This window comes from Anser brachyrhynchus (assembly GCF_964034855.1).
Source record: "Anser brachyrhynchus genome assembly, chromosome: 1".
Lineage (NCBI taxonomy): Eukaryota > Metazoa > Chordata > Aves > Anseriformes > Anatidae > Anser > Anser brachyrhynchus.
Window position 1 is genome coordinate 43,379,471 of NC_137694.1, and position 25,796 is coordinate 43,405,266.

The 25,796-nt window shown below is 46.9% G+C and overlaps 1 protein-coding gene across 12 annotated transcripts in view; it reads left to right on the forward strand.

Annotated features, from left to right (window-relative positions):
- The first annotated feature begins 2,924 nt into the window (after positions 1 to 2,924).
- ZC3H7B (zinc finger CCCH-type containing 7B) overlaps positions 2,925 to 25,796 on the forward strand; it is a 45,255-nt gene continuing 22,383 nt past the window's right edge. Inside the window, exons 1-11 of one of the 12 annotated variants that reach the window (XM_080572023.1) lie at positions 2,925 to 2,945; positions 9,119 to 9,179; positions 10,832 to 10,865; positions 11,240 to 11,437; positions 12,321 to 12,479; positions 15,823 to 15,903; positions 17,286 to 17,345; positions 18,778 to 18,820; positions 22,573 to 22,832; positions 23,747 to 24,095; positions 25,066 to 25,178. In XM_080572023.1, the coding sequence (XP_080428149.1) occupies positions 9,127 to 9,179; positions 10,832 to 10,865; positions 11,240 to 11,437; positions 12,321 to 12,479; positions 15,823 to 15,903; positions 17,286 to 17,345; positions 18,778 to 18,820; positions 22,573 to 22,832; positions 23,747 to 24,095; positions 25,066 to 25,178 (1,350 nt within the window). In that variant the 5' untranslated portion in view covers positions 2,925 to 2,945; positions 9,119 to 9,126. Of the gene's footprint in view, positions 2,946 to 3,026; positions 3,420 to 4,125; positions 4,151 to 4,473; positions 9,021 to 9,118; positions 9,180 to 10,831; positions 10,866 to 11,239; positions 11,438 to 12,320; positions 12,480 to 15,822; positions 15,904 to 17,285; positions 17,346 to 18,777; positions 18,821 to 22,572; positions 22,833 to 23,746; positions 24,096 to 25,065; positions 25,179 to 25,796 lie in introns of those variants that run through there. The other 11 variants (XM_080572022.1, XM_080572024.1, XM_080572016.1 and 8 more) reach the window with 11 other exon arrangements.

Below are 25,796 nucleotides of genomic sequence, written 5' to 3' on the forward strand. Positions count from 1 at the left end.
GAAATGTCTCCTAATTTCCAACCTGAACCTCCCCTGGCACAACTGGAAGCCATTCCCTCTACTTCTATCTCTAGTTATCTGTGAGAAGAAGCCAACCCCCAGCTCCCCACACCTTACTTTCAGGTAGTTGCAGAGAGCAATAAGGTCTCCCCTGGGCCTCCTCTTCTCCAGACCAAACAACCCCAGTTCCCTCAGCCATTCCTCACAGGACTTGTGCTCCAGACCCTTCACCAGCTTCATAGCCCTGCTCTGGACATGCTCCACGGCCTCCATGTCCTTCCCACTGTCCAAGTGGCACTCTGCAGACACTGACGGGTGCCATCTCAGGTGGCAGCTGCAGATCCCTGGTGAGGTCAGGATTGAGATTGGTAACAGGCTGCGTTTACCTTGCCATTTGGTCCCCAAAATTTCTAAGAGGCATTTTTCACTCTCACACAACTCTGCCACTGTGATTTTAAGGAAGAATATCAAATGCTGTTTATACAGACCTAAGGAAAAAATGTCAGTAGTTAGCAATGCGGACTGACTTGGGAGGCTGCATTGGGGTTGAAGGGCACACTGGGCCTTCTTTGTTTGGGGAGAACAGAATAAATAATTAACTTTCCTTATGGGCCATGACAGCTGAAAGAATAAAAGCCAAAAAACAGTACAGAAAACTTGAGCAAAAGCTAACTCATAAATAATAAGAGGAGTTTCTCTCCAGAAAACATAGAGGAGATGAGGGAATAAGTTAGTGTGATCTGGAGAAAGAGCTTGAACTCAGAAACTATGAGCAAGGAGTTTGGCACTTGTTATTAGCTTATCGTGATCTCTAGCAATAAACAGGATCATATCAAATATATCCAATTCCCTTCGCTGTCTTTCTCCCACATATTGGCTGAGCCAAAGGGGCAAGAATAAAGCCTTTAATTGTAGATGCAGCTGTATTGGAATGAAAGTGTACTTTGCCATTGCAGCATAGATTGATACATTAATTCTCCCTAAAAGAATAGCTTTAGAAACTAAAGTCAGTTTTATGACACTGCAACTATTTTGTAATATAGATTTTTGGCATTTTGACTCTGCTGAATATGTGCACCCAAGACCTAGATATCCATGCTTCCAAATTATGAGAATCTTCATGTTAGCCACAGAGGAAAGGTGTCATTTTATGAGCAGGGCAACATCTGCTGGATTATGACCTTACAGGTCAGCCCTCAATATTACAGGCAAAGGAAATTGGGGCAGGGGAAGTATAATGTGACATTCCATGGGGAAATTCAGTCTTGAAAATTAATGTTCTTGAATTAAAAAATAGTGCTTATTCCAATATAACTCCTGATTGCGTATAGATTTTGGTTTTGTTCCTCTTTCTCCTCAGCTTCTCCTAAGCCCTCTTGTTCTCGTCCAGCTGCAGTGTTTTTCTTGTCTCTCAGATGTTGAACTCCAAGAGCAGGGTTGGAGGCTTCTTGGGCTCTCTGACTCACTTGATGCTTCATGGCTCTGTGATGCTGCCAGCCCTGTGTGATCCAACGTGTCAGGTCTCCCTGGGCTTACCTTTTCCACCAGGCTAGCCCCACCTTTCTTCTGCCCAAAGCCACCCCTCAACTGGAATTGTCTTTTAACGAACATTTTGCCCAGCAGCTTCTACAGTGGAGGCCCACCTTGCTTGGACTCTACTCATTGTGATGCTGTCAATACCTAAAAATAAGAGGTAATGAATTCACTGAACGGGTAACAAAAATGAATACAGTCTATCCACAAATAACAGTAATATTTGGATCGTACCTGAGAGCATAATGAATACCTAAAAAATAAAAAATAAATAAATAAATTATATTTTTATTAAATATTGTGAAAAGAAGTAGGACAATATTCTCCAACGTCATATGGTACATTATACTATTTACAGCCTATATGTCATGAATTATCAGTTTATTGTGTTGACAGGGCTGCCAGAAGCCAATCCTACTCAGTATAATCAAGTCTTTCCTTTTCAGATTAAAATGTTTTAAGTACTAAGGAATTTTAATACATTTTAGATGATACCTTCTACCTGCATCTGAATATTGTCTGAGTTGCTTAGCTGCAAATCATAAGTGACACTGTTTTGGGTCATGGTAAATAGAGGATTGAGACGCTGAAGAGTAAACAGGATCTTGGTTACATTTAAAAAGAGGGGATAATTTAAACGAGTGTCAGTCTGGAAACTATGATCTGACGGGAGACAGAAGCCTTCAGGGAGAGGAGAACCTATCCTATCAAGGGAGTCTGCGTTGGGAGCTGAGCATAAAGCTCATTTCAGAGGGATATTTGAAGTTGATGGCATTGAAGCTGGGCGGGGATGGATGAAACCTTTTTTTAAGGTGATCTGTGTACCTTTGTGTTCACAGCCATTTCCCGTGACAACATAACTTGTGGTGCCCATCTCCTGCTTCCCCCGATAACTCATCTCCTGGGGTCCTCCAGCGTGGGGTATTGTGGCGGTACAATCCACTTTCTGGAAATACTGAAAGATTTGAAATGAGAATAAGCCGACATCTCATTCCCAGGAAGTGCCTAAGCTCATATGTGTAAATATAAATATATGTATGTGTATGTATATTATGTATAATATATGTATATTATATAACATAGAATGGCATAGAATAATAATATCATTTTATATATACACACAATATCTTCCTTTCTGCACAGGAAGGTTCGTGTTTTTAGAACATCTTATTTACAGGGAAGCTGCTCAGCAGTATGGGATGGAATAAGCGTTTTCTGGCCAGAATAAATAATTTCTCAGAATACGTAATTGCGATGGCCCCCTCCCAGCAAACATATGCGTTTGAGCAAAAGGGTCGCTTCGTGCATGTGATACTCCTTCCCTCCCCCCGGGGGGGTCTTGCAGTTTAGTTCATTGCTGCACTTCACGTGCAGACAGGCACTCTGCAGAGGCAGCTTGGCTTTCTTTTGGGGTATATTCGATATATTGCTAAAGACAACCAGAAAGGAAAAAAAAATGTATTAAAATAAGAATGGAGCTTCGAACATTCCAGCGCTTTATTTTTTACTATTATTATTTATTTTTAAGCCTGTTTCACCTTAAAGAATCTCAGAACTGGCCGGGAGGGAAAGATGCGTGCGTGTTTGCCGTGGGAAGCGGTAGCCTCTAGGGCCCAGAGGATATGCGGGAGGCATTTTCTCTTGCTGGTGCGGCTGAGAACGAGCGGCGAGCGAGAGACCTGGAAATGAAAGTAAAGAGCTCAGGAGGCACATGGAGGGAGCTGCAGGGGCAGCCGATCCAGAAGCAGAATGCTCCCTTCTATAATTAAATAGCACTTACTATTATTATTACTTATAGTAATAATACATTAATAATACCTCTAGTAATATAATACCATTTATCAAGGAAAGTTATACATAGTGTGGGGGGGAGAACCCAAGAAGAGGTGAGTCCTTTATTATTATTATTTGGGGGGGATATTTTTTCCTTAATCCTAATGTATATGTGTGTGTGTTTATGTATGTAGAAAGGGGTGGACTTGAGAAACAAGAAAATCTCGATGTTGCTTCATTAAAAAGTAAAGGTTTCGAATACGAACTGCATAGATGAAATGTTGTGTAATTGCAATTTAAAAAAAAAGTGGAGAAAAATAATATTGGCGAGATTTCGAAGCTAACCCCCCCTTCTGCCAAAAATGTGGGGCTTGCAAAAAAAATAATTGTCAGAGATCCTAATCCCACCCCCTGGAAAAAATGTGGTAGTAGTCTAAAATTGAATAGCTAAGGAAAAAGCCCCTGGGTTTATATTAAAAACTTAGGATTAGTTGTGTTTGTGGTTTGTAGCTTTGAGAGCTGTGTTCGGGTCTGTATTTTGGCTGCAGCTTCCCCTTCTTGTTTGGTATAAAACCCGCGAAGGAGCAGAGGAGCACAGCTAGAATAGCTTTTCAGATGTACCTTCCTTAGGGGCTTGTAAAGTTTATCAAATTAGAAGGTTGTGTTTTTGTATTTTTGTATTTTTATTTTTAAAAAATATTGATGCTTTAGACAGTTTCCGGGTAACAGGGGAGGTTATCTTTTTTCTTTCTTTTTTTTTTTTTTTCTTCATAGAGTCGCCTCCCAGACTCCCGGAGATCTGTGATTTTTATTTAAGCGGATGGGGGGTGGGGAAGGATGAAGAGTATGTTTGGGTTTGTTTTCCGTTTTCCTGGAAACCTAGCTATCTCCTGCCGGGGGAGACCCCTCCCGGCAGGACCTGGGGGGACATAATGCCGGGGTGCCGGGGCCCGGCAGAACCGAGGGGGGCGCGGGAGGCACCGCCGGCCCCTCTCCGCCCCGGCCGGCCAAGGCGGCGCTTCCGCCCGCGGTGGCCGCTAGGCGAGGCCGGGGATCGGCGGCCTAGTGCTGGGGATCGGGGGGGGGGGGAGAGCAGGGGCTACCGCTTCGCCCGTGTGCGAGCCAGCTCCCGCACTGAAATTTTAAAACGAGGCAGGGGAGGGCGAGCTGGGTGGGCAGGAGACCCGGAGCAAGTGGCCAAGGGATGGCAATGTCACCCCCCTGTCCCAGCTGCACTGCTGGGGCCGCTGGGCTGGGGGCAGGAGGAAGGTGACCTGCAGTAAATGGGGTGTTAGCGTGGGGCGTGAGGCTGAAGGAAGACGAAAAGGGGGTGAGGAGGGCCAGAGTGATCTCCTGAGGCTTTGCCTGCCCTCCTGGGGATATGTTGGATGGCTGCTGTTATTTTCTTTTGGGGCTTGGGTGTCATCGCAGACTTGCCCCACATTCACTGGGACCAGGGGATGAAGGGATGGGGTTGTTAGACCTGGTGGGTCTGGGGACTCCAAAAGTTGCTGGCTGTAAGAAGTGTTGAAACCCAGGGAGCGGCCCCTGGCCGTGGGCAGGAGACCTTGTTTGTGGTGGGCTGCATAGCTTGATCTGTTTTGCTGCACCACTGGTGTGTCCAATCTGCAGCCAAAGACTCCCTGTTTGCAGGTTAGCAAATTGTGGAGCCTTTTGCATGGAGGAGAGTGCACAGAGCCTGGGGCTGAGCTCCTGTCTCAGCTTTACAACCTGTCAGTTGCATCTCAGTGTGCTTGTTTCTGGCTGAAATGTTATGGTCAAAGCCTGGAAGTCAGGCAAGTGTGAACTCATTGCCATCCCAGAAATGTATTATGAAAAACTTTGCCCACATTCAGCTCTGGCAGGGTCCTTGATAAGGTAAATTAAAGTATTCCTGTTCATCTTGTGTTGTCTGGTAGAGTGAATCTACCCGGTTTGTGATTGAGTCACCCTGTTTACTGGCTCATGCTTCCTTTTGAAGGCAAGAAAACCGTTTTGCCGATCTGCAATATTTTATTTCTGTCTGGCAAATAGTTTGTAACTCATTGACAAAACATGAATAAAGTCCTCTCTAGATGCTGGACCAGAGAGGATAAACATCTCTGGACTGAAACGATAAGAGCTTTGTGGTGGGGATATAAATACCCTGGATTCGAATCCTGCTAGCGCTTTGAGCAGACAAGTCTGGACAGACAGATTTAGGGGGAAACAAAGACATTTAGGCACACTGCTTGATGAAATGTTTTCCACTGTGTTTCTAAAAATATTTACAAGACTGAGAAAAAAAGCTAAGCAAGCTCTGTGCTTAAAATTAGTTATGCATCAACCGCGGTGTGGTTGCAGCAGAACCAAAGGGTTGCACGTGTCGGTGGCCGACTGTGCGTTGGGTTTGCGGGTGTAACGAGTGTGCAGTTCGGTCCAAGGGTAGAATGAAACACGGAGAAGAGGCTGGAGTGACAAGGGGGGACAGAAGTGATCGAGTTCGCTTGGAAAGCGGCAGGGGAGGTGTGAAGAGCAAAAGGGGCAAGAGGAGTCTGAATGGCAGTCTCCAGGGGCAGTGGGGCAGGCATAACAGAGGAGGAAAACACATGGAGGAAGGTGCCGGTGTGAAGCCGGATCGAACGGGAACGGGGGTTGTTTCCGAGAGATATAAAATAGGTCGTTAGGGCAGCAACATGTGGTGTGCATTTTGAGGGTGTTGCCACGAGAAGATGAGTCTTATGTGTAAAGTCGTGACAGAGGTGTGAAGGTGTGGTGGAGTGCTAGCAGAGGAGGCTGGTCACCCACTTGGAAGGAGAGAGGAATGTGGGGCAGCCCCGGGGTGCAACAGTGTGGAGGGGAGGTCAGGCCCGCGGTTTGTGTCTAAAGAAGGCAGTAGAGGGTCTTGTGTTGGGGAGCACTCGCTGTGGAAGATGAGGCTAGGGCTGCAGAGAGGAAACAGCGTGCAGGGCCCAGAATTTTTTTTTATGAGGGTTTTGTAGCAAGGATCAAAACTGTAGCTGGTTATTGTGGGATTTAAAGATGGTCAAGCCATCTAAATGAAGCAAGGATGGAGATGGGCATGTTGGATGTGGTGGTGAGGAGAGAGAAAACAGAAGGGGAGCTGCAGGATGCAAGAGGAGTTGGATAACTGTAGGAAGGAGATGTTTTGGAGCCCTTCCCTGTAGTCCTTTGGCTCCACTCCAGCTTTTGGTCAGTAATATTTGAATGCCATTCCCTGTGGGCAAGCAGCAGTAAACAGTTTGGGTTATAACATATGCCCACATCCTGTTGTGGAGGGTGTTTAGCAGTGGGATCGGGGTAGCCATGAGAACAGGTACGGATCTTCTCTTCCTCACTCCTTGCAGTAGTATTTTAAGAAAAGAGCTGAGCTCAGTAGCAGTGGTCGAAGCAGGCTGTGCATATCAGAAGCTTTTCAAGGTGATGCATCCGTTGTGTGGATAAACACAATTGTGAAGGTGTGCCACAGCATTTTTGGAGTGCGGCCATTGACTTTGTGAGGAACAGCCAGTGTTCAAGGCTCTCCCCACAGTCGCCAATAATCTCCCTTTCCATCAGACCCGTGGGCCACCACTTCGCTTCCCTTCCTTTTGTTCCCTCCAGTCTGGCTCGTGTCAGGGACCAGCGAGAGCAAGGCTGCTCCTCCAGGGAGGACAGGCTGGGAGCACAAAGTGATGACAGCCACCAGCAGTGACCTCGCTAACCGGGGTACAGTCCCGCCGTATCCGAACAGAGCAGGCAGAGCATGCGCGTGGTTGGGTGAGGCCGATCGGGGCGTTTAAAGCTAAGAGCACAGACAGCTGGAAATTCTCCCTTCCTTCCTGTGCTTTCCCTCATGAGCCTTTGTAAGGGTCCCTTGGCTCTTTTACTCTTCCCCTTCCTGCTCCAAATTTCTCTCTTGTCATTTCCCATGGTGGCTTTTTCCCCATCTGCGTCTCTGATGACCCTCAAAGTTCTCTCCTATGTTGCTTTGGGGTTGCTCTGTCCTCTTCCTTGGCCTTTGCTGCTGTTTGTGTGCAAATAGCTCCTTCTGCTTCTCTACATCTTGTCTCTTCTCTCTTACTTCTGTCTTTTCAGAGTTTCATGTGAGAAGAAATGTCAAATGAAGTAACTGTGTCTTTTTCTGCCCCTCAAGCCTGTCTGCCTGTAGCTTCAGCGATAATATTAACCTCACAGTCTCCTTGTTATTCTTCCTGATTGCTCATTATCCAGGTTATTTATAAATCATTGCAGGCCTTCTGTTGGTGTTGTGCTGAAGTCTACCTGCTCTTCTCCATCGCTTCTGTTAAAAACCTTTACAGAGACGCTGATTATCACTCACCTTGTCTGCTGGCATTCTGGCTTTCCTCTGCTTGCTGTGCTGCTCATCCCATTCCACATGCAGCTGCTTAAAATCTCCTACCTGCTGTTTGGACCAGATTGCTTTCAAATTTAATGTCTGATGACTTGCAAACTGCACGGTATCTCTTTCAAGCCCTTGCTTACTGCTGCTGCCTTTTCTTCCCAGTCTTTATCTCACCCATATCTTTTTTTTTTTTTACCCCCAGCTGCCCTTCTTGGTGAAGGGCAAGTATCAGTTCTACATTTTGCATAGTGCAGAGCACAATCAATAAGGGCTTGCTTAGTTGTCAGGATTGATTTTCACGTACCTTAAAGGTTCCTTCAAGCTGTTCTGGACTGGATGTGCCATATGTACCATAAGATACCTTAGAATGGTAGGGATGGCCTTAATATAAAAGGAAGCCAGGTGATAATGCTCTTCAAGCTGTTGCAGCGTTGAGAAATGACTTTTGTTTTTCTCCTGATCTCTTCAGAGGCAATCCCAGGCTGCGAGAGCATGTTGTCTTCAGCTCCATCTCATCTCAGTGTTTCCGTGCTTGCTGCTTTGTCCCTCAAATGCTAACCATCATTTGTAATCACAGCTGGCTGATGTCAAGGCAGGGAAATTTGTGGTCATCGGCAACTCTTTTTTTCTGGCCACAAAATGTGCCATCTCTTCTCCCCCTTTTTATTCTCCTGTGTGGCAGACCTTGGGGTGAGGTCAGGCAGGAGCTATTCCCATATTTGCCCCCAAACTGCAGGGGATGAAACTTACGTGTCTAGTGATGTGCTTCAAACCCATTTGAACTGAGAAAAGGGACATTACTCCAAAATGGTTCCAACATACTCCTTGCTTGTCTGCACTCTGACCTGGAGCATCCGGGGAGAGGGAAGCCCTGTCCTCCCTTCCAAGGAACATTCCCAAGTCTCTGCTGCTCTTGCCAGCTGATTTTCAGCACAAAATTTCTATTGCTGAGATCCGTTCTTGTCCTTTTGCGTGTACCACAGCAAGCAATTCCATCACCTTCCTAGCATCCCTCTTCGTGCTATGTTTCCAGATGTTTTTAAGTCTGGTCTAGCAGTAAAAATTGTTTATCGTGGGAGGGTCCCCACACAAATTCCTGATGTCACTGCCAGTGCAGGGAAAAAGCTGATTGTTTTTTTTTCCTCCTTTCCTAGAAGGCAGTCATGATTACAGTTGGTTCCCATTGCTTTATTTACCGGGAGTCTTAAGTTTAGAGCTCAAATTGAAGCGACTCCTCTTTGCCTGTGTATCCTGGCAATGGCATGTGAGAAAAAGCAGATACAGGGAAGTGAGCTGCTGGCTGTCCTTTGTCTGCTGTGTGGATAAATCATGGACTTCGGTGTTCTGGGCATCTGGTCTGGAACATTTTGTTAGTAGTGAATTCAGGCACACACAAAATACCGTGCTGCTTAATTGCCAGTGAGACCTGTAATGACTCATTTTGTGTGTTTTTTTTTTCCTCTGCAGCAACTATAATGGAGAGACAGAAGAGAAAACAAGAAATAGAGAAAGGACTTCAGTTCATTCAGTAAGTGGACAACTTCATTGTTTCCTGTGGCTTTGGAGTTAGCTATCGTTATATCAAGGGCTGTAGGAACTGAGTTCTTCCTGTTCACCTTTCACAGGGAGGAACATAGCGTTCCCATTTTGTAGGTAGGGAAAGCAGGGTAAATGAATTGCCAGGTGCCCCACATGCTGCCGGTAGCAGGAAGAGATGGCCTGGGTCTTTTACAGTTGCCAGTGTGGTTGTTGCCTCGTGTCTCTCTTCTCTGAATATCTGTGGCCTTCTAGAACTTGGGGTGATAGCTTGCATGGTAACTATGAGACCAAGTACTTCCTTATGAAGTACAGGACTGCTTTCCCTAGAGCGGCTGAGTTAGCGAAAGCGCTAAGGTCCAAGTTGCATAGTGAGTAAGGAAGCAGTGAGATAGTAATCAGGTTTTTGTTTCATTTTGTTTTCTTAAGGTCTGCTTTGAGTCCTGCAGTTAAGGCTGAAATCTATTTATCCACAGCAGGAAAAAAAAGCCAAGTTTCCCATGTTACGTACTTACGTCCTGTGGCACGACAATCATATTTTTACCCCAGTCTGAGACTAAACCTGGCTGATAACGCAGTCTCAGACAGGCAGTTGTGAGGTTTGTTCTGATACCATTTATGAAAATGCATAAGGTTCCCAGAAATAAAGTCATTTAGAAATACAGGATATTGGCTGTACCTCTGGAATGTATCTTGAACTTTGAACCAGGGGAAGTGTCATTTATTGGCTTATTTTGATTTGAAAGAGGAGTAGTCCAATTTTATATGCAGCCTGAATGTTTCTTACAATGCCGTAGCATTTCCTTTTGGTACTGCTGAAATCTAAAAAAGTTTAGTCTCTGACTAGTAAGATCATGTATACAGTGCTGTATTTCAAAGGTCAGGAGGGCCATGAAAGTCGCTAAGGATTTCTCTAGAGCTTAATGTTATCTGTTTGAAGAGAAAAAAATATGCGTGGACCAAACCTGGATGACCGAGGTGGTCTGACTTGAGGAATGGAACCTTTTGCCTAGGTCTCAGTGCTGTTGTGGGATGGCTGTTGTCTACACAAGCACTGCCAGTTTTGTGGCACAGCCTGGCAGTCTTGGCCAAGACAGCCAGAAGTCAATGACCTCCTGCACTTGGACTGTTTTCTCCTTTCCTTCTGTTTGTGGTGTAGGCCTAAAGGCATGTGGCCGAGGTAACACAGAGCAAAGTGATTGCATTTCTCACTGTATGTCTTTTCTGTAATCACACAGGGGATTTGAGGAGTTCTTGGAGCGACCAGTCTGTTGCCTCTCTTAAAATATTCTCATATTCTCCATGACAATCTTTCATGGGACTTTCTCAAACATGGTTTTTAATAGGTGGCTGTCTGAAGGCAACATTACCAAAGATCATATATGCACAGGGAAGAGCTGACAATAAGATTCCACTAGTCTCAAATCCTTCTGGGACCTGACCATCTCTTGGCACCACTGTGGCCATCACTGAATGTAATGCTCCCTAATTGTCTTCTCTTCACCCCAGCTGCCTTTGAAGTGATAAAATGTTTGGTAACTCACCGAGATCATCAAAACGGGACTGGAAGGATAGTTTCTTCATCAAACAAAAGTGTTTGCATGGATGCCTGTGTCATAAGCTCTTTTTTCCTCTTTTTTTCAGGTCCACATTACCCTTAAGCCAAGAAGATTATGAGGTAATTAAAAGTTTGTTTTCTGATGTTAGGAACCCTTTGGTTAATAAGATTTGTTCTATTGCACAGCCATTAGTTTACATACCAGAAGTGGAGAGCATGGGGTGGTTTGTATGAAACTTAAAGTTTTAAGGATTCTGACAAGGACAGCTTTCAGAGAACGAAGGAGATACTTGAGTGTTCAAGAAGGAAGGGCATTAGACTGAATTATTCTCATCTACCAAAAGACTGATGTTTTTTAGAGGAGAGTAGGGAGGCAGGAGAATCTTAGTGGGCAGGAAGGTTGCTAAAACATATGGAAGGAAATGGGAAATTAGGAAACTGCTCCTGTCTCTGGATCTCTGTTTCAGTCTGTTTGTTCTCTCCCTACTACCCAGGCCTTTTTGCAGAAGCTGGTGAGAAACCTGTTTGCAGAGGGCAATGATTTGTTTCGAGAGAAGGATTTCAAGCTTTCACTGGTACAGTATGTGGAAGGGCTGAATGTGGCGGATTACGCAGCCTCTGACGAGGTGACCATCCCAAAGGAACTCCTGTGCAAGCTGCATGTCAACCGAGCTGCCTGCTACTTCGCCATGGTGAGCGCCTTCCCGGGTCATCCCCAAGAGCCAGGGTGGACATCTGGGTTGCTTTGGGTGCCGTGCGATTGGAAAAGGTGTCAGGAGGGGATTCAACCCCAGCACTGGAGGAGATGGTGACACACTGAGAGCTTTGATACCTCCTCACTGTACACTGCGTCTTGCAAGACCAGAGGAAGGATGTGAAAGAGAGGGGGCCTGCTTTTGTTGGTCAGGCCTAAGGTACTGAGAAAGCAGTTCAGGTCTGTGTTGGTGAGGAGTTCTGGAGTTCTTCACAGTCTGGAGATCAGATTGTAAAGAGCCAGTGCCTTCCAGTACTGACTCTTTGAGTGTTGTTCTGGAGGTTTGCCTCCTCGCATCTATGAGGCACTGGAAGACAGTGAGAAAGAAGGTTTTGGGTTGTGGCAGAGCTTTCAGTACACATATGGAAAATGATTCTGAAATACTCAGGCTCTAAAAGGCTGCGTTCTTCCATTTTCCTCAGGAACGCAACAGCTTTCCTTTATGGCACAACCCCAAAGCAGGTCCATCCTGTTCATAATGAAACTGAGTCCTCTGAAAAAAAGTTAGCAGGCAGTCACGTAATTAAAGACTGTCAAATGTAACATGCCCAAGGTAGAGGGGGAAGTAAGATAAGGTTGCTCAAGCAGCCTGAATTCTAGCATTCACAAATTTTGAAGTGTTTTTTGTTTTGAAGACTTAACAAAATGTTCTATTACTGAAGTTTTTCTGTTTGCATGTGATGTAATGTACGTATTTCCAACTGCCTTTTACATGCTTTTGTATTTCTGCTGAGAGATACAGCACTTGGATTCAGACTCTCTGTCTGTCTGGGGTTAGTCTGCTGTGCCACAGCTGACTCGAGGTGGTTTCTTCCATGCAGGGGTTGTATGAGAAGGCACTGGAAGACAGCGAGAAGGCTTTAGGTCTCGACAAGGAGAACATCCGAGCGCTCTTCCGGAAAGCCCGCTCTCTAAATGAACTTGGAAGACACAAAGAAGCATATGAGTGTAATAGCCGGTGTTTGCTGTCCCTCCCCCATGTAAGTTTTTGTCTGACGCCTCATCTCAATTTCTGTGGCTCACTACCTTGCTCTTCCATCACGTAGCCTTTAGTGTGACACCTGAGGATAGAGGAAGGGGAAAGTTGTCTATTCCTGGTGACGTGCTTATGCCCAGGATGCTTCTCTCTCTCTCTCTCTCTCTCTCTCTCTCTCTCTCTCACTTGGAGAGGATGTTTGAATTCTTAAATTTCTTCAGTCCAAGTCACCATCTACACAATGCCAGCCAGAGATACTGGTCAGTTCCAGCAGGTTTGCTGGCCTATCTGTGAGGAGCAAAAACTTGCCCTAGCAGAATAGGATCTAGGGCCATGAGGTTGTTTTAAATAGCTGGTTTTATATGCCTGATGAGAATACTATGAGAATGGCACAAGTAGGAACTGGAGCCCTGTAAGGAAAACATGTATTCTTTTCCTGTTTGGGATAAAAATGTCTGACGTTTTAGTTAATAATTGCTAAGGCAAGCTGACAAAGGTGTTTTTTTTATTATTTCTTGAGAGACATGTGAAGGAGTCCTAGATGATTACTGGTGTGTTCACAAGTGTGTAATTTTTTTTGCCTTCAGAGGGGACTATCTCCATATATTAAGCCCTAGATATTTTCCTAATAATGCTTTTATTGAGCCTTCTTTTAGGCCAGATAATTGAACAGATAAATAGACTGTGATTAGATACTACTGGGTACTGGTTGTCTTTGCTAAATTTGATTCTGATCCATCATACTAATGCTATTACAAGAAAAATGCAACTGCTTCAGCAGAAGTTAATTTTTCTTTTTTATTAGAATTACAGAAGCAATCTTTGAAAGCAAAGCCACGTTAGCAGTTAGTCGCTCCTTTTATATTCATGGTTTCCTTGACTTGGCAGAACAAGGTGACCAAAACCACTGAAGGTATTATGTTAGTTCTTAAATCCTTTTATAAACAAAGCTATCTCATACATCTGTTCATGTAGAACTGCATGTGGCTATATCTCACAATGCAACTGAGCCACGTTAGTGTATGGTTAAAACATTACGGTCATGGTGGTCTACAAACATTTTATCAAACTTCTCTGGGTCAGGATAACTCAACCTTACAAATTCTATATCAAGACATCTACATTCCTGACTCTAAACAGTTCAGTCTTGTAAATTAAAGTATCCCATTGCCTTGTTGCCTGTTTGACAGAAATCACACGCCTTCTCTGCATCAGAGGCAAGTCATGCTATCCATCATCTCAATTCTCTTTCCATTACACCAGTTGCTAGGCCTCTGGAGCAACCAGGTGCTTCCAGCCTGCGTTGCTGTAACAGTTGAGAACTTTGTTGTGGTCAAAGCAGAAGAGGTATTAAAACTTGCAGTGATGAAGGCACTGCCACTCAGTTGACTCATCGTCTAGCAGAGTTAACTGGGTGCAGATATTCAGCACTGATAGTTTGCAGAGGTTCCCAGCGTGGTGAGGCTGATATTTCTCTGTGGTCTGCTTTTTGTATGGCACAAAGGGAGGTAGCAATATATTTTTATTTATGTTTTATTTTTTTTAGGATGTTGGAGGAGAGCATTTTGTAATCTCTTGTTGAGCATCCCCTTGTTTAGGAGGGAGGTAGTAAGCACCTGATGGTAGTGTTTGGCTGAGGAGGCTAAAGAAAGATCTAGAAGATGACAAAGAGAAAGTAAGCCCTCAGGCCTTCTTGACAAAAAGGACCACAATTAACTACATGCTCTTGGGAGGTGGAGGTAGTCCAGAGAAAAATACATTGTTGATCTTAGCCAAGCATCGGAGAGAACACGTCAGAGTGACGGTGGAATGTGGAGTTGGATAGGGTGAACCTGGTAGGTGTCAGCGTCAGATCAATGAAAAGCGATTATGCTGGAGGTCTTTCTGGTGAATTTTCCACAAGGAGCTGGAAAAGGTCAGACTTCAGAAAACACCTGAGAGAGTGTTTGGAAAGGCAGAAGAACCAGAGGCAAGCAGAGAACTGAAAACATGATTGGGGTCCAGTATTGATAAAGACAGAGTGATTGATGGTGGTGTCAGAAAGATCTGAGAGTTGGAAGAAAGTGAGGAGGGAGAAGCAACCATAAGATCTGACCAAGAGTGGGTTTCTGGAGTGTATGGGGACAGTTTCAGGAGAGGAAGGTACATCCTGAAGAGGCATAAGATGGAGAGAGAAGGGGACAAAGGCAAACTAGATTTTTTCTTCACTGAGTTCAGAGAAGACAGTGACCTGACCAACGTTGAGGGTGTGGGGGAGCAAGTACAGTCAAAATTTGGCACTCCAAATTGATACTGTGGGATAGAAGACCCAGAGGCTAGTGAGGGGCTGAAAGAGAAAGGATGAACCTTCAGAGAGCAGGAAGCTGGAAAAAAAAGCACAAAATTACATAGTAAGTAGAGAGAGAGGAGCAAGATTTAGGATCGGAGGTCAAGAGGGGAGATGTTGTGGCATTAAGGAGGGATATCGCGGTAGATTGGGCGGGTATGTTTTCCTTCTTTCAAGAAACTGTTAAAGTACTCCAGTATTTTTGCCAACAGGGAAGGAGAGGAAAGCAGAAGGAAGTTAGCAGAAGTTGCTAATGGTAAATAAGTGAAAAGGTTTGTGGCAGATTTTAAGTCTGGGTGGAGCTAGAGAGGGTGGAGCATGGCCCAGAACTTTGTTCAAAGCCTGTGGTGGTGTGAGAGTGGGCCTGGTCAGTGAGCTGGGAGGATGGTTAATGGCACGCAGCGCGGGAAGCAGAAGGATCTGCTTGGCTAAGCTGAGGCTGTTTAACCAGAGGTGGAGTTGGTGAAAGGGCCTGATAGCTACCAAGTTGGAAACAGACTTGGTTTCAGCTGTACAAACAAATAAACCAGGCTAGTAAATACTGTCTGCATATCAGAACTGTTTGCTAGCTCTGTGGCTGGCAGAAAGGGAAGGCACGCAGCCTGTGCATGCAGGAAGGCATGCAGGCTCCTTCTTCCCAGCCATGGGGACCTTGTGGAAGCAGCCCCCAGCCACCTGTGACAGCCCCCTCAGCCGTATTGTCAATGGCACTCATGAACCCTGCCTTCAGAGAGCGGGTGCTTTCTTGCAAGCAGATAACTGCTTCTCATTTTCTGCAGCATCAGAAGAGCGTGGGGTGAGGTCCTGGTGCAACCTCAGTGCCTCAGCAGGAACAAGAACACTCTGGTCTGCATGGGCTCTCCTAGGGCTGCTCTGGCAATTGTCCACCTGCTGCTGTCTACAAGTGAGGCTTCTTGGCACAGCCCAGTGTGGAGAGCTGCATTCCTGTTTTGTTTTGTTTTGTTTTGTGTGCCACAAAGACACTGAACTGAAAGTGTCCTTGCAATGCTTTTGTCCCCAGGATGAGAGTGTCACGCAGCTGGGACAAGAGCTTGCCCAGAAGCTGGGACTGAGGGTTCGGAAAGCGTACAAAAGGCCTCAGGTATGGCTTTTTTTTTCTTTTCCTAGAGACTGTCCTTTGACTCTTCCAGGTTTACTTCTGCAGAAGTGGTAGGTGCTGCTCTGCAGCTGTAGACACGCGTATACTGCCCTGCAGTCCCTACAGCGGGCCGCTGGCTACCCTGCTTGCCCTGACCCTCTGACTCACCTTTGCCCTAATCCATTTCTAACCCCACTGCTGCCCTGGGTCTACTGCTGGGATATTTCCTGTGTCTCCAGCTAATCCGGGCTGGTGCTGCAGGAGAAGCGTCTGATGTATTTGGGAGCCTGTACCTCCGTGAGAAGGGGAACACGTGGCCTGATCCCAAAGGAGATTTTGCCTCACAGTCCTTTCCTTCTTAGGGGAACATGGCAGATACACATCTGGGCAGATGCTAGGAAAGAAGGCAGCCAAAAGCAAGCCGTGGGTCCAGTTAATTGACCCCAGTGGCTCTATCTGTAACCTGCCTCTAAAAGAAAGTGCTGCAGTAACTGGCGTGCTCTGTTGGTATGGAAATGTATACTCCGGGATGGAGCTAGAGGGCGTTAAGCCACTGCTCGCCCTCTTGGATAAACCTGCCTCGCTCATGTAAAATCCCGGGGTGCATTTTCAGGAGTAAGCAGCATCAGCTAGTGTTCACCGAGTGTTCACTGAATGCCTGACAGCGCGCCTCTGTGAGCCACCTCTGCCCAGCTGCATCCTCAGCCCCATGCGCAGTGGTGCATAGAACACCTCCAGGGGAGCACCTTTGCAGTATTTGGTGATGTGATCCCTGGGCATCCAGTCTGTCTGCAGAGAGCTTTTTGGGAAAATGGTGCTCTGACATCATATTCCTCTCCGCAACAAACCTCACGTATGATCGTCCCACCCCAAAACCCCTTGATGTTGTAGCTACTCTCAGCACTCTGAGACAGTTCTGTCTCAAAGTAAGGGAAGTTTTACTCTGAAATATTTTTTTTTTGTAGAAAAGTTAGAAAAACAAAGATCAGAAAATCCAAAATTATATTATTACTTGAAATTTGTTGATTGGTATTTTGGTAATGCCTTGGTATCTCTTGTGTTGACTTCCAGCTTTCATTCCAGTGTTGTAAAGCCTTCCCAGAGCAGTAACATTTTAAAGAAAAGGCAAAAACTTCTGTTACTTAGGGACCTTTTTCACTTCTTGATTGTGCATTGGGTGTTGGTTGTTCTGCACTAAGGTGTCCATGATAAATACATGGCACTGCCAGCGTTCAGAAAACTGTACCCTCTGTACACAGAGGTATGCCTTTTGGGGTAGCTTTTATTTATCTTCCTGAAAGGAAAACTGTATTGTAACCCACCTTTACCTCATTTACAAGCATTCATGAGTTGCCTTTGTTCTAAGACATCTCTCTTCCTTGCAGCAGGAATTGGAAACATTCTCTCTACTCAGTAATGGCACATCAATCAATTTGTCTAATCAGGTATAGTTTGCACCCTGTAGTTCGTACTGTTCGTGGATCGCAACTAGAATGCTTATGAGCTTTATTTACATGCACAATTGTAGCTGTCTTCTAGGATTTAAATGTTCTAATTAGCGTGTTCCCCTTTTAAGAAATATTGTCAAGGAAATTAATTTCTTTGAAAATATTTCTGGTGAAAACACTTCTGCTATCAACAGACCGCTGAAAGTGATTGTTCTTCGTGGTTACTGTGAATGTTTGTTTTCTTGTGTATTTTAAAGAAGTTTCAGGTCTCAAGTTTGTACATGGTTAGGACAACAGTAAGTAAAAATCAGAAAATGCAACTGCTGAAGAAACATACGAAATTAAATCATGCAACGTAGTTTCGTTGTCCAGAATTGAGCAAGGTGCATAGAGGGTTTATGTATTCTTTGTGTTGTTCTTTGAACTGGGAGATCCAGCTTGGGCAGAGCTCTGTGCAAATAATAAACCAAAATATCTGAAATTGCCAATTTCCGTGTGCCACCACTGGCTACCAAGGGGAAGAAGAAGGAAAAAAAAAAAACCTTGATGCTTTTACAGGCTGTTTGGTACTTCACACAACTCCTTACAGCAAGCAAACGTAAAACCATGAAAACTGACATTTGGTGTGACAAGAGGGGTTACTAAAGAATCAGTTTACCTGCCACTGCTCAGTGACTTGCCTTCACATCTTCCTAAGGGGCAAGTCAGCTGTCTTTTATAGTTGTATCTAGGTTTTGATTTGAAAATCTTCCATTTTGCAAGAAATTATAATACTGCAAACAGTAGAAGTTGCAAAAACTATTGCAGTAGGTGCAGTATCTCAAATGCAATGCTTTCCTAGTACCTCTATAAGTTTAAGCTGAAAGCACGCATACTTGCCTCTGTTTAAGTTTCTGTAAAATACGGGCTTTTTTTATTCCTTGCCTGAAGCTCCAAGTCAGCAGTTGTCTTGGCGGAAACCTTTTCCTGTTTTGAGTTTGCTGTAAAAGTTTGCGGTTATTAGATTGCAAAATATGTGAACTACGAAAAGGCATGTTGTGTAAGATCAGGCTAATCAGATCTCGCACTGCACGGGGCTGACCGACTGGTTTGTCCTGAGACTTGGGACACGGTATTCTCATCCACACATGAAAAAGCCAAGTCTGTGTACAGGTTCGCTCACATGGTTGGGCATTATGCAGAGCTGATACCCTTTGCAGAAACAGGATTAGTCCACTGCTGAAGGTGAAAATGAACAGGCTCTTTGGATGAATGGCCTTTTAAAGTTCAGTGGTTTTACTGCTCTTGCACTGAAAGAGGCAATGAAGGAAAAGAAAGGGCCAGATACGTTTAGGAGTAGTAAAGGGTCTCATCTGTGAAGTGTGAATATCTTTTTAAAGATTAATTTGTGGTGATAATTTCTCTCCTCTTTCCTATGCCCTCTTTGCAGACCACTTCCAATGGTTTGGGTTCGATTGATGACATTGAAACAGGTAAAGACATTTCTCTTCTCTGATTTTTGTGTTGTCAATAAGGTATCTGACCAGGCTGGTGGGCCTGAGAGGTTCATCACCTTCATTTGTGTCTCTTCTGCATACTTTGATGACTAGGAGGAGGAAAAGATGGTGGGAAGCAGGAGCGTCTGAGATTATTACCTTAACTGGTTTCTCCTCACATCTTGAGATTTGCAGTCAGCTACTGAGGCACTGGCTGAGGGGAAAATGAGGCAGAGCAGGTGCTTACCTGCTAGTACCTCCTACAGAAAAGCTTTTTGTCCGGGCCCAGTGAGGGACATCTCCGGGAATTAAAAGGATCTGCTGAGGTTCACAACCTCCTCCAGTTGTGCTTTCTTCGAGTTGGGCTTGGCAAAGCTTCTGAAATTCTTCTGTAAGCTCCCAGACAAAACAGCCTAGATAAAGTGAAGTTAAGGTTGTAGGCAACTGTCTGTGCTCTGAGCACGTGTGGTCCTCCAGGACATTGAGATGGAGGAGTTGAAAACAAAAGGAGCTGGGAGGGCCCCAGGGAGGGCTTTGCTCTGTGCTAGGCACCGAGGAGGAGCAGAGTGAGGGCCACAGGGTTGCTTTTCTCAGGCTGGGAATCAAGTGACCTTAACTCTGCCCCTGTAGAAAGGCTAGCTGGGTGCTTTGCCCTCTGTCGTGTGCTGGAGCATTTTAAGTCGTGCCTCTGAGCGTGTCAGTCTCCGCTCCTTCGAAAGGTAGCTGCAGTGCTAAGCGTGAAGGCTTGCCGCCGCAGTTGGCTGTTGCTCTTTTTATAGAAAGACACTAATTTCATAATCCGTGATGATAATTCGGTGTCTGGTTTGGAAAACATGTTCGTTCTCCGTTGAATGCCGGTTTGATAACTGAATGCTGCATGCAATCATGAGACCCGCTTCCACAACACAAAGAGAGTTTTTCTTATTATCTTGCTGTGCTAAGATGAACCGGACTCTGACTGCAGCGCGAAGAATGCCTGCATCCAGGAGGCTCTTTGTCTGGTCAGGATTTGTTGTAAGAGCAGCATGCCAGCTTTGCTGCAGTTCAGGCAGAGAGAACATTTTCTGCTAGATCTTTTCAAAGCCCCTGAAATGATATGTTACCCGTTGCCCCGAGACTGGCACGCCATGAGGAGAGCTCTGGGTGCCAGCTACCTTGAGCATTTCAGATTAAAAGCTTTTTTAGTAAGGTTGTTGTGGGGTTTTGGTGGTGGTGGTTTTTGTTTTTGTTCTGTTTCGAGATGCAAACTCCTGAAGCCCCTTCCTTCATGCTTTGCTTGAAGTCATCTGATTAACTCGGCCCTGCCCCGCACAGATCATGGCTCAGATATGGCTCAGTATGGCCTTTGGCCAGCAAATGCACAGGGGGAACAACAGTGTTTTGGGACGCGGAGCAAGAAACAGGGCTTTTAAGGGCACTGTATTCACCTCGCTGGGCACGGTGGCTGATGGTAAAGCTCAGTAGATGGGGGCATCCTGGGGAAAGCAGGAGTGGGAAAGCAGAGGTAGGGGAGGAGACAGGATGGAGGGGAACGGGAGCGGGTGGCTGGAAGGAGGGCAGGGTTTGGGTGGTCAGGGGGAGGGGAGCAGGCGATTCTTCTGTTTGCAGGCAGTGGGATCTCTTGGTTCCCTTGTCTTCTCCCTGCCCTTCACACGCACTGAGCTGTGGGGCATCCCTTCTCTTCCTCTGCTTTTCGATCACGCATTCAGCTTTTCAGGGGTTTGGGCCTCCAAGGGCATTTGAGGACATTGCTCTGCTTCCCAGTCCGACTGGCAACTGGAGGCCTCACTCATTCCTCAGAGGTTTGCGCTTCTGGATCCCTCGAGGCCGTAGCACTGGGAACCCTTCTGCTCCCCCCTGCACGTGTCCCCGGCCCCTCCAGCGTGTCCTGAACTTCTCGTTGGCCCTCGGGGGGATCTTGACAGTACTCCAGATTTAAACATCTGAAAAATGGGAAGGGACAAGCAGTCCCTTTGTGCTGAGGGGAATCTGGCTGAGCTACCAGCGATGAGGCCAGCACCGAGGGGAAGCTGACTGGCTGGCTCCCGAGCGTGGCTGGAGGGTCCGTGACGAAGGGAGGTGAGCTGAGAGAAGTCCTTGCAAAGGGGGCATGGGGCTAGGGCTGGGCCTGATCTGAGGGACGGCTTTGGAAGGATGTGTAAGGTTGTGAAGGGGAACCGGTATCTGTTCCTTGCTGCTTCCCCCTGCTTTCCCTTGCCTCCTGCCATGGCTTGGCCTCCAGCGCTTTGCACAGCGACCTCGGCTGCCATCCTCCTGCTCCCCACAAAAATGCAGGAGGAAAGGTTGCAGGGGGCGGTGGCTGGAGATAAAGGGGCCCATGCCTGTGTGTCAGCTCTGCTGTTGTTCTGTTCAGGACTCGGGGGGTTGCAGGAATTGCTGGTTGGCTGAGCTGGCTCTAAGGAAGGCGTCCACACGGTCCTCAGGCAGCGACGTGGCATTACAGCCCTGCGTAGAAAGGGATGACTGAGGTCTTGTGGAGGCTGAGTACACAGAGCTCGTACAGACAAGATGCAGTATCTCTCCTTGGATGAAGATTTGCATCTCAGAAGCTTGTCTAGTCTCTTTCCATTCTTGTCAGCCCTTCTAATAAAAGCTGTTGTCTCTCCCTCCAAACTTAGCCTTGCTTACAGCCTTGGACTGCCACAGATACAGTGCAGCCACTGCTGTATGGACGGAGAAGGTAGCACCTTTTTTTCTGATTTCTTTTCTTTTATTCCAGGACATCTTCACAGGGGCAGAATTAAGGTAGTTTGGGTGCTTGGTTTGAGAACTGCAAATGTAATGCTGCATTTCCTGCATTTCTAACATTTGAACTTTTTTTTAACCTTTAATTTTTTTGAGAATAAAATGCTCTTCTGTGAGGAATCTGTGCTTGTAACCTTAACTTCACTTAACAGAGGTTTATTTTGCATGATGGGAACATCTTAGCTTTTCTGTAGCGTACCAGAAGGGTAAGGAAACCTTAGGAAAAATCCCTGCTCCTCTCATGCCCCAACCCTTGCTCACAGAAGTTTCTAAGGGGATGTTTGGTGCTGAAGTGTTGAGGAGGAACATGGGGAGCATCCTCCCACCTGCAGACATCAGGAAGCACTCGAGCAGGAAATTTTCTTGGGTAAAGACAGCTTAGTGAGTCTGATGGGGTTTTTTGGGGACACGTTGATAGCACAGCCTGGTCTGAGCCCCTGATCTCTGACTCTTCCCGGCAGGACCTCGTGTTTTTATCTTCTGCCATCCAGAATGCCTGAGGGTTTAGAGAGGGGGTGTGGGTAAGCAAGCTTTCAGCTGGGATATCAAAGCTCCAAGGAGCAGAGGAGGCGGTGATCTCTGCCAAGTGCATTAATGAGAAACATTAAAGAAAACACCAGGCGGTGGGTTGTATAGAAATGGGATTACGTGCCCCTGGCCCTCAGTCCTGGCCGCAGCAAATTCAGTAAGTGATCAGCCACAGGCTTTGTATTGTTCTGGTTCCTGCTTGCCAGATCCGGACAGTCAGTCTGTGCGCTGGCCTTTAGAGCATATTTCAGCTATCAGTGAGCCACTGGAGATTGGGAACAAATATCAAAGGGCAAGAATTCTTCAGACCAGAGCCCTCCTCTGAAAACGCGACGTACGTGGTGTTTGTGATTTGATGGAGCTGTACAGTACTGTTTTTTTTTCCAGGCTGCGCTCTGCTTGCCCCTTGCAAGAGGCTCTCCTGGGTGACTGGCTCTGTTTCTCCCCCATCACAGACTGCTCGATGGACCTGCAGTGCCTCCCGGCTCCCATGGCCACCTCCATCCCTGTGAGCGAGGGGCTGGCCCCTTTGCCCTCAGACTCGGATGCAAAGGGCCTGCCTACCTCGCTCCCTGCTGCCAGCTTGCTCCCGTCTCCGGACTGCGTGCCCCTGCCAGTGCCTGAGAGCGTGGAGGACTTCACAGATGGGGACATCATCGGGGAAGAACTGGACTCCCTCCTGGACTCCCTCGCCGAGGGGTCACCATACCCTCTAGTAAGAGCTGCCTGGATCCCCTGCTTCTTGTTCCAAATCGGTTTTTGGAGCTTAAGGATATGTGTGCTGCCTCTCTCTTTCTGTCAGTCTTTTACCCTAGCTCTTCCTCTGGTAAAACTCATTCATTCCTTCCCTTATTTCTGCAACTGGGTTGTGAGTATCTAAAGAGCCCACCTCCAAGCCTGCTTTGCTGTGAGCAACTTCACGGAGCTGCCCCCAAAAGGTACCCAAGGTAGCCTTCCCCCACCTTCGCCTTCCCCCTGGCCTCTGGTGTCTGTGGAGCTGAAGCAGGCCTGAGGATAGAAATAAGCGTGCTGAAGCAAGAGTGGTGGATGTATTTTATACAGCGGGCATACTCTAATCTCCTCGTGTTTTGTGCAGGCTGCACTCAGCCTGAGCTCTTTGAACAGGTCCAGGCACTGTAGAGACAATCTGTATCGATGCTTGTGTCGGATTTTAGTTGCCAGCCGTGTTGGTGTTATGAAAGTCAGGTTGGGTCTGGAAGCAATGTAATCGTGTTCCTGCAGGAAGGATCTTGAGCCGAAAAGCTCTGCTGAGAGCTGCCAAGCGTAATGGTCATTACCCTGACCTCACTGCTGCGTGTACTCGGCGCTGCTGGGTTTTGTCCGGAGCTGGTGCAAGTGCCCAGCGTAAGGCTCTGCCTTGCAGCCTGCCGAGCTCAGGTAGCCCAGCACCTCCTCAGGGACCTTAGCCCGGGCTGTGCGTGGTGCAGTCAGACGGGATGGGGAGGTCCGGGGGAAGTCTGCCGGTGGATGGGGCTGCCGGGTGTCCTCTCCATTCAGATAACACAGCACATGCTTGACTGGAAGCCTTTTGCTCAGTTTGCGTGCACTCACTCCCTGCTCCTTGTTTCTAACGTGCTGCTTCTCTTCCTCTTGCCCAACTCCCCAAAGTCTCTGGTCCAGGGCACCATTCCCACCAACCTGCCAACGGAGATGCCCCAGCTGATCCCCGTGTTCCCGGGGGGAACTCCGCTGCTGCCCCCGGTCGTGACGGCCAGCATCCCCGTCTCCACCCCGCTGCCGCCTGCCTCCTTCGGCCTGGTGATGGATCCCACCAAGCAGCTCTCCTCCTCCTCTGTCCTGGATGCCTTCGAGCCCCCGCCGGGGGGAAGTGGTGGCTCCACCTTGGATTCGTTGGATTCCCTGGATCTGCTCCCCTACACAGACTCGCGGCTCGATGCCCTGGACTCCTTTGGGACAAGCAGAGGGTCACTGGATGCCTTGGATTCCTTTGCCATTGGTAGGTGTGGGGTGACAGGGTTTTGTGCTGTTTTACCTGGGAAAGCGTGCCAAGGCTGTTTCCTTCAGTGCTGAAGAGGTCTGTCGGATAGCTCTCCCCGCTCGGAACAGGAATACAAATGTTGGAGAGGGCAGGGAGTTGTCCTGGGCAGAGCAGCTGAATGTGTCTTGCTCATGAGTAATAAGAAGGGCTGTAGGTGTGTAATCCCAGATAGCCAGTATGTGCATGGTGTGAAATCTCAGGGGAGAAAGGAACGTGAAGGTGTGTGATGAGGAGCAATGAGGCCTAATCGTGGCCTGGTACCCAGGACGCCTCCCTTGGCACAATCTGCTAGACTATGAAGTGATTCCTCCATCTTCGCCAGTGTCTGTTCGACATTTTGGACCAAATGAATAAAATCCTGGTGACTGTTTTAAATGAGATAGGACCTCGTGGCGCTGGGCAAAATGGTAAAGGCCAAGGTGGGTCGCTCTGATCTGAATTCAGGGCAGTAAGCATCCTGGGGCATCGGGCACTGAACTCTTGTGTCACAAGGAGCCAAATTGTAGAGGTTGTGCAAAAAGCAGGTTCCCACCTGTCTCATGAGTGAAGGCAGGCTTCTTCTTGGACAGGTTGTCCCCTGTATTGCAGTATGTAGGCAGCAAAAATATTTTGAGAAGAACAGAGACTGACCAGTCAGCACTTCAACACTCAGATTCACCTCAGCATTCAGCTGCCTCTGAGCTGCCACCTTGGGAATGCCAGAACTCAGTGGCATCCATGGGTTCAGTGTGGTTTTGGGGACAAGAAGGCCTTTCCTTGAGTTTTCCTGAGACTTAGATGGGTGGTTTAGGTAAAAAGTACCAAAATGTTATGAAATAAATAAAGCAAATGGATTTCACAAGCACTTGTTTGTCTTTTTGTGAGCAGAACCACCTCTGAACGTGAAATGATTGCTTTGTTTTATGTTTTTCCCCCTTCTTTTGCCCAGAAGAAACCAGCCCTCAGGAACTGCGACACCCACCTGGCAGCCAAAAACCATCCCCCGTGGTGAGTGAGCCGCTCCCCCATGCTGATGTCCCAAGGTGCTCTGGAGCCAAGGTAGTAGTGACTTGGGTGATGTAGGTAATTTGGGCCCCTCTTCTTCACCTGCCCCAGTCAGCGTTCTCCCCAGCCTTTCGGCAAGGCAGGTAAAGGTTTCCCCAGAGGCAGTAGGAAGACATTTGTTCCATCATTTTCATCCAAGGTGGCCACTATACCTAGCAGCCACATCACACTGAAGGGTGGGGCAGAGTAAGCCAGGTTTGTCTTAAAACTAGAGAAGTTCTTTGCTCCTCTCTGCCCCTCTCAGGAGGCTTTTCCAGATAAAGTGTTCTGCTCCTGTCCTGTGTCTCCGGTCTTGGGGGAAAGGGTTAGGGTTATCTATGGCTAGCAAGTTTGGAACACAAATTATTCTTCTCACGTTCCTGTTGCCCTGCTGTCCCTGTTATGTCACTGCAGCGGAAAGTCTCCATCCTCAGATTAATCTGCTGCCTGAAGACTCACTGATAAGTGGTTGTTTGTCCTCCCAGGTAGCAGTGGGGTTGATTTGAGAGTTGGTTGCGATGGAAGGAACGGGAAGGAGTGAGGGGGGCATTTTGTTCTGTCTCATGATAGAAAATTGGTGTCTCCTTACCAAGAGTGAAGGAGACCTGTTCTTGAAGTGAACATACAACACTTGGT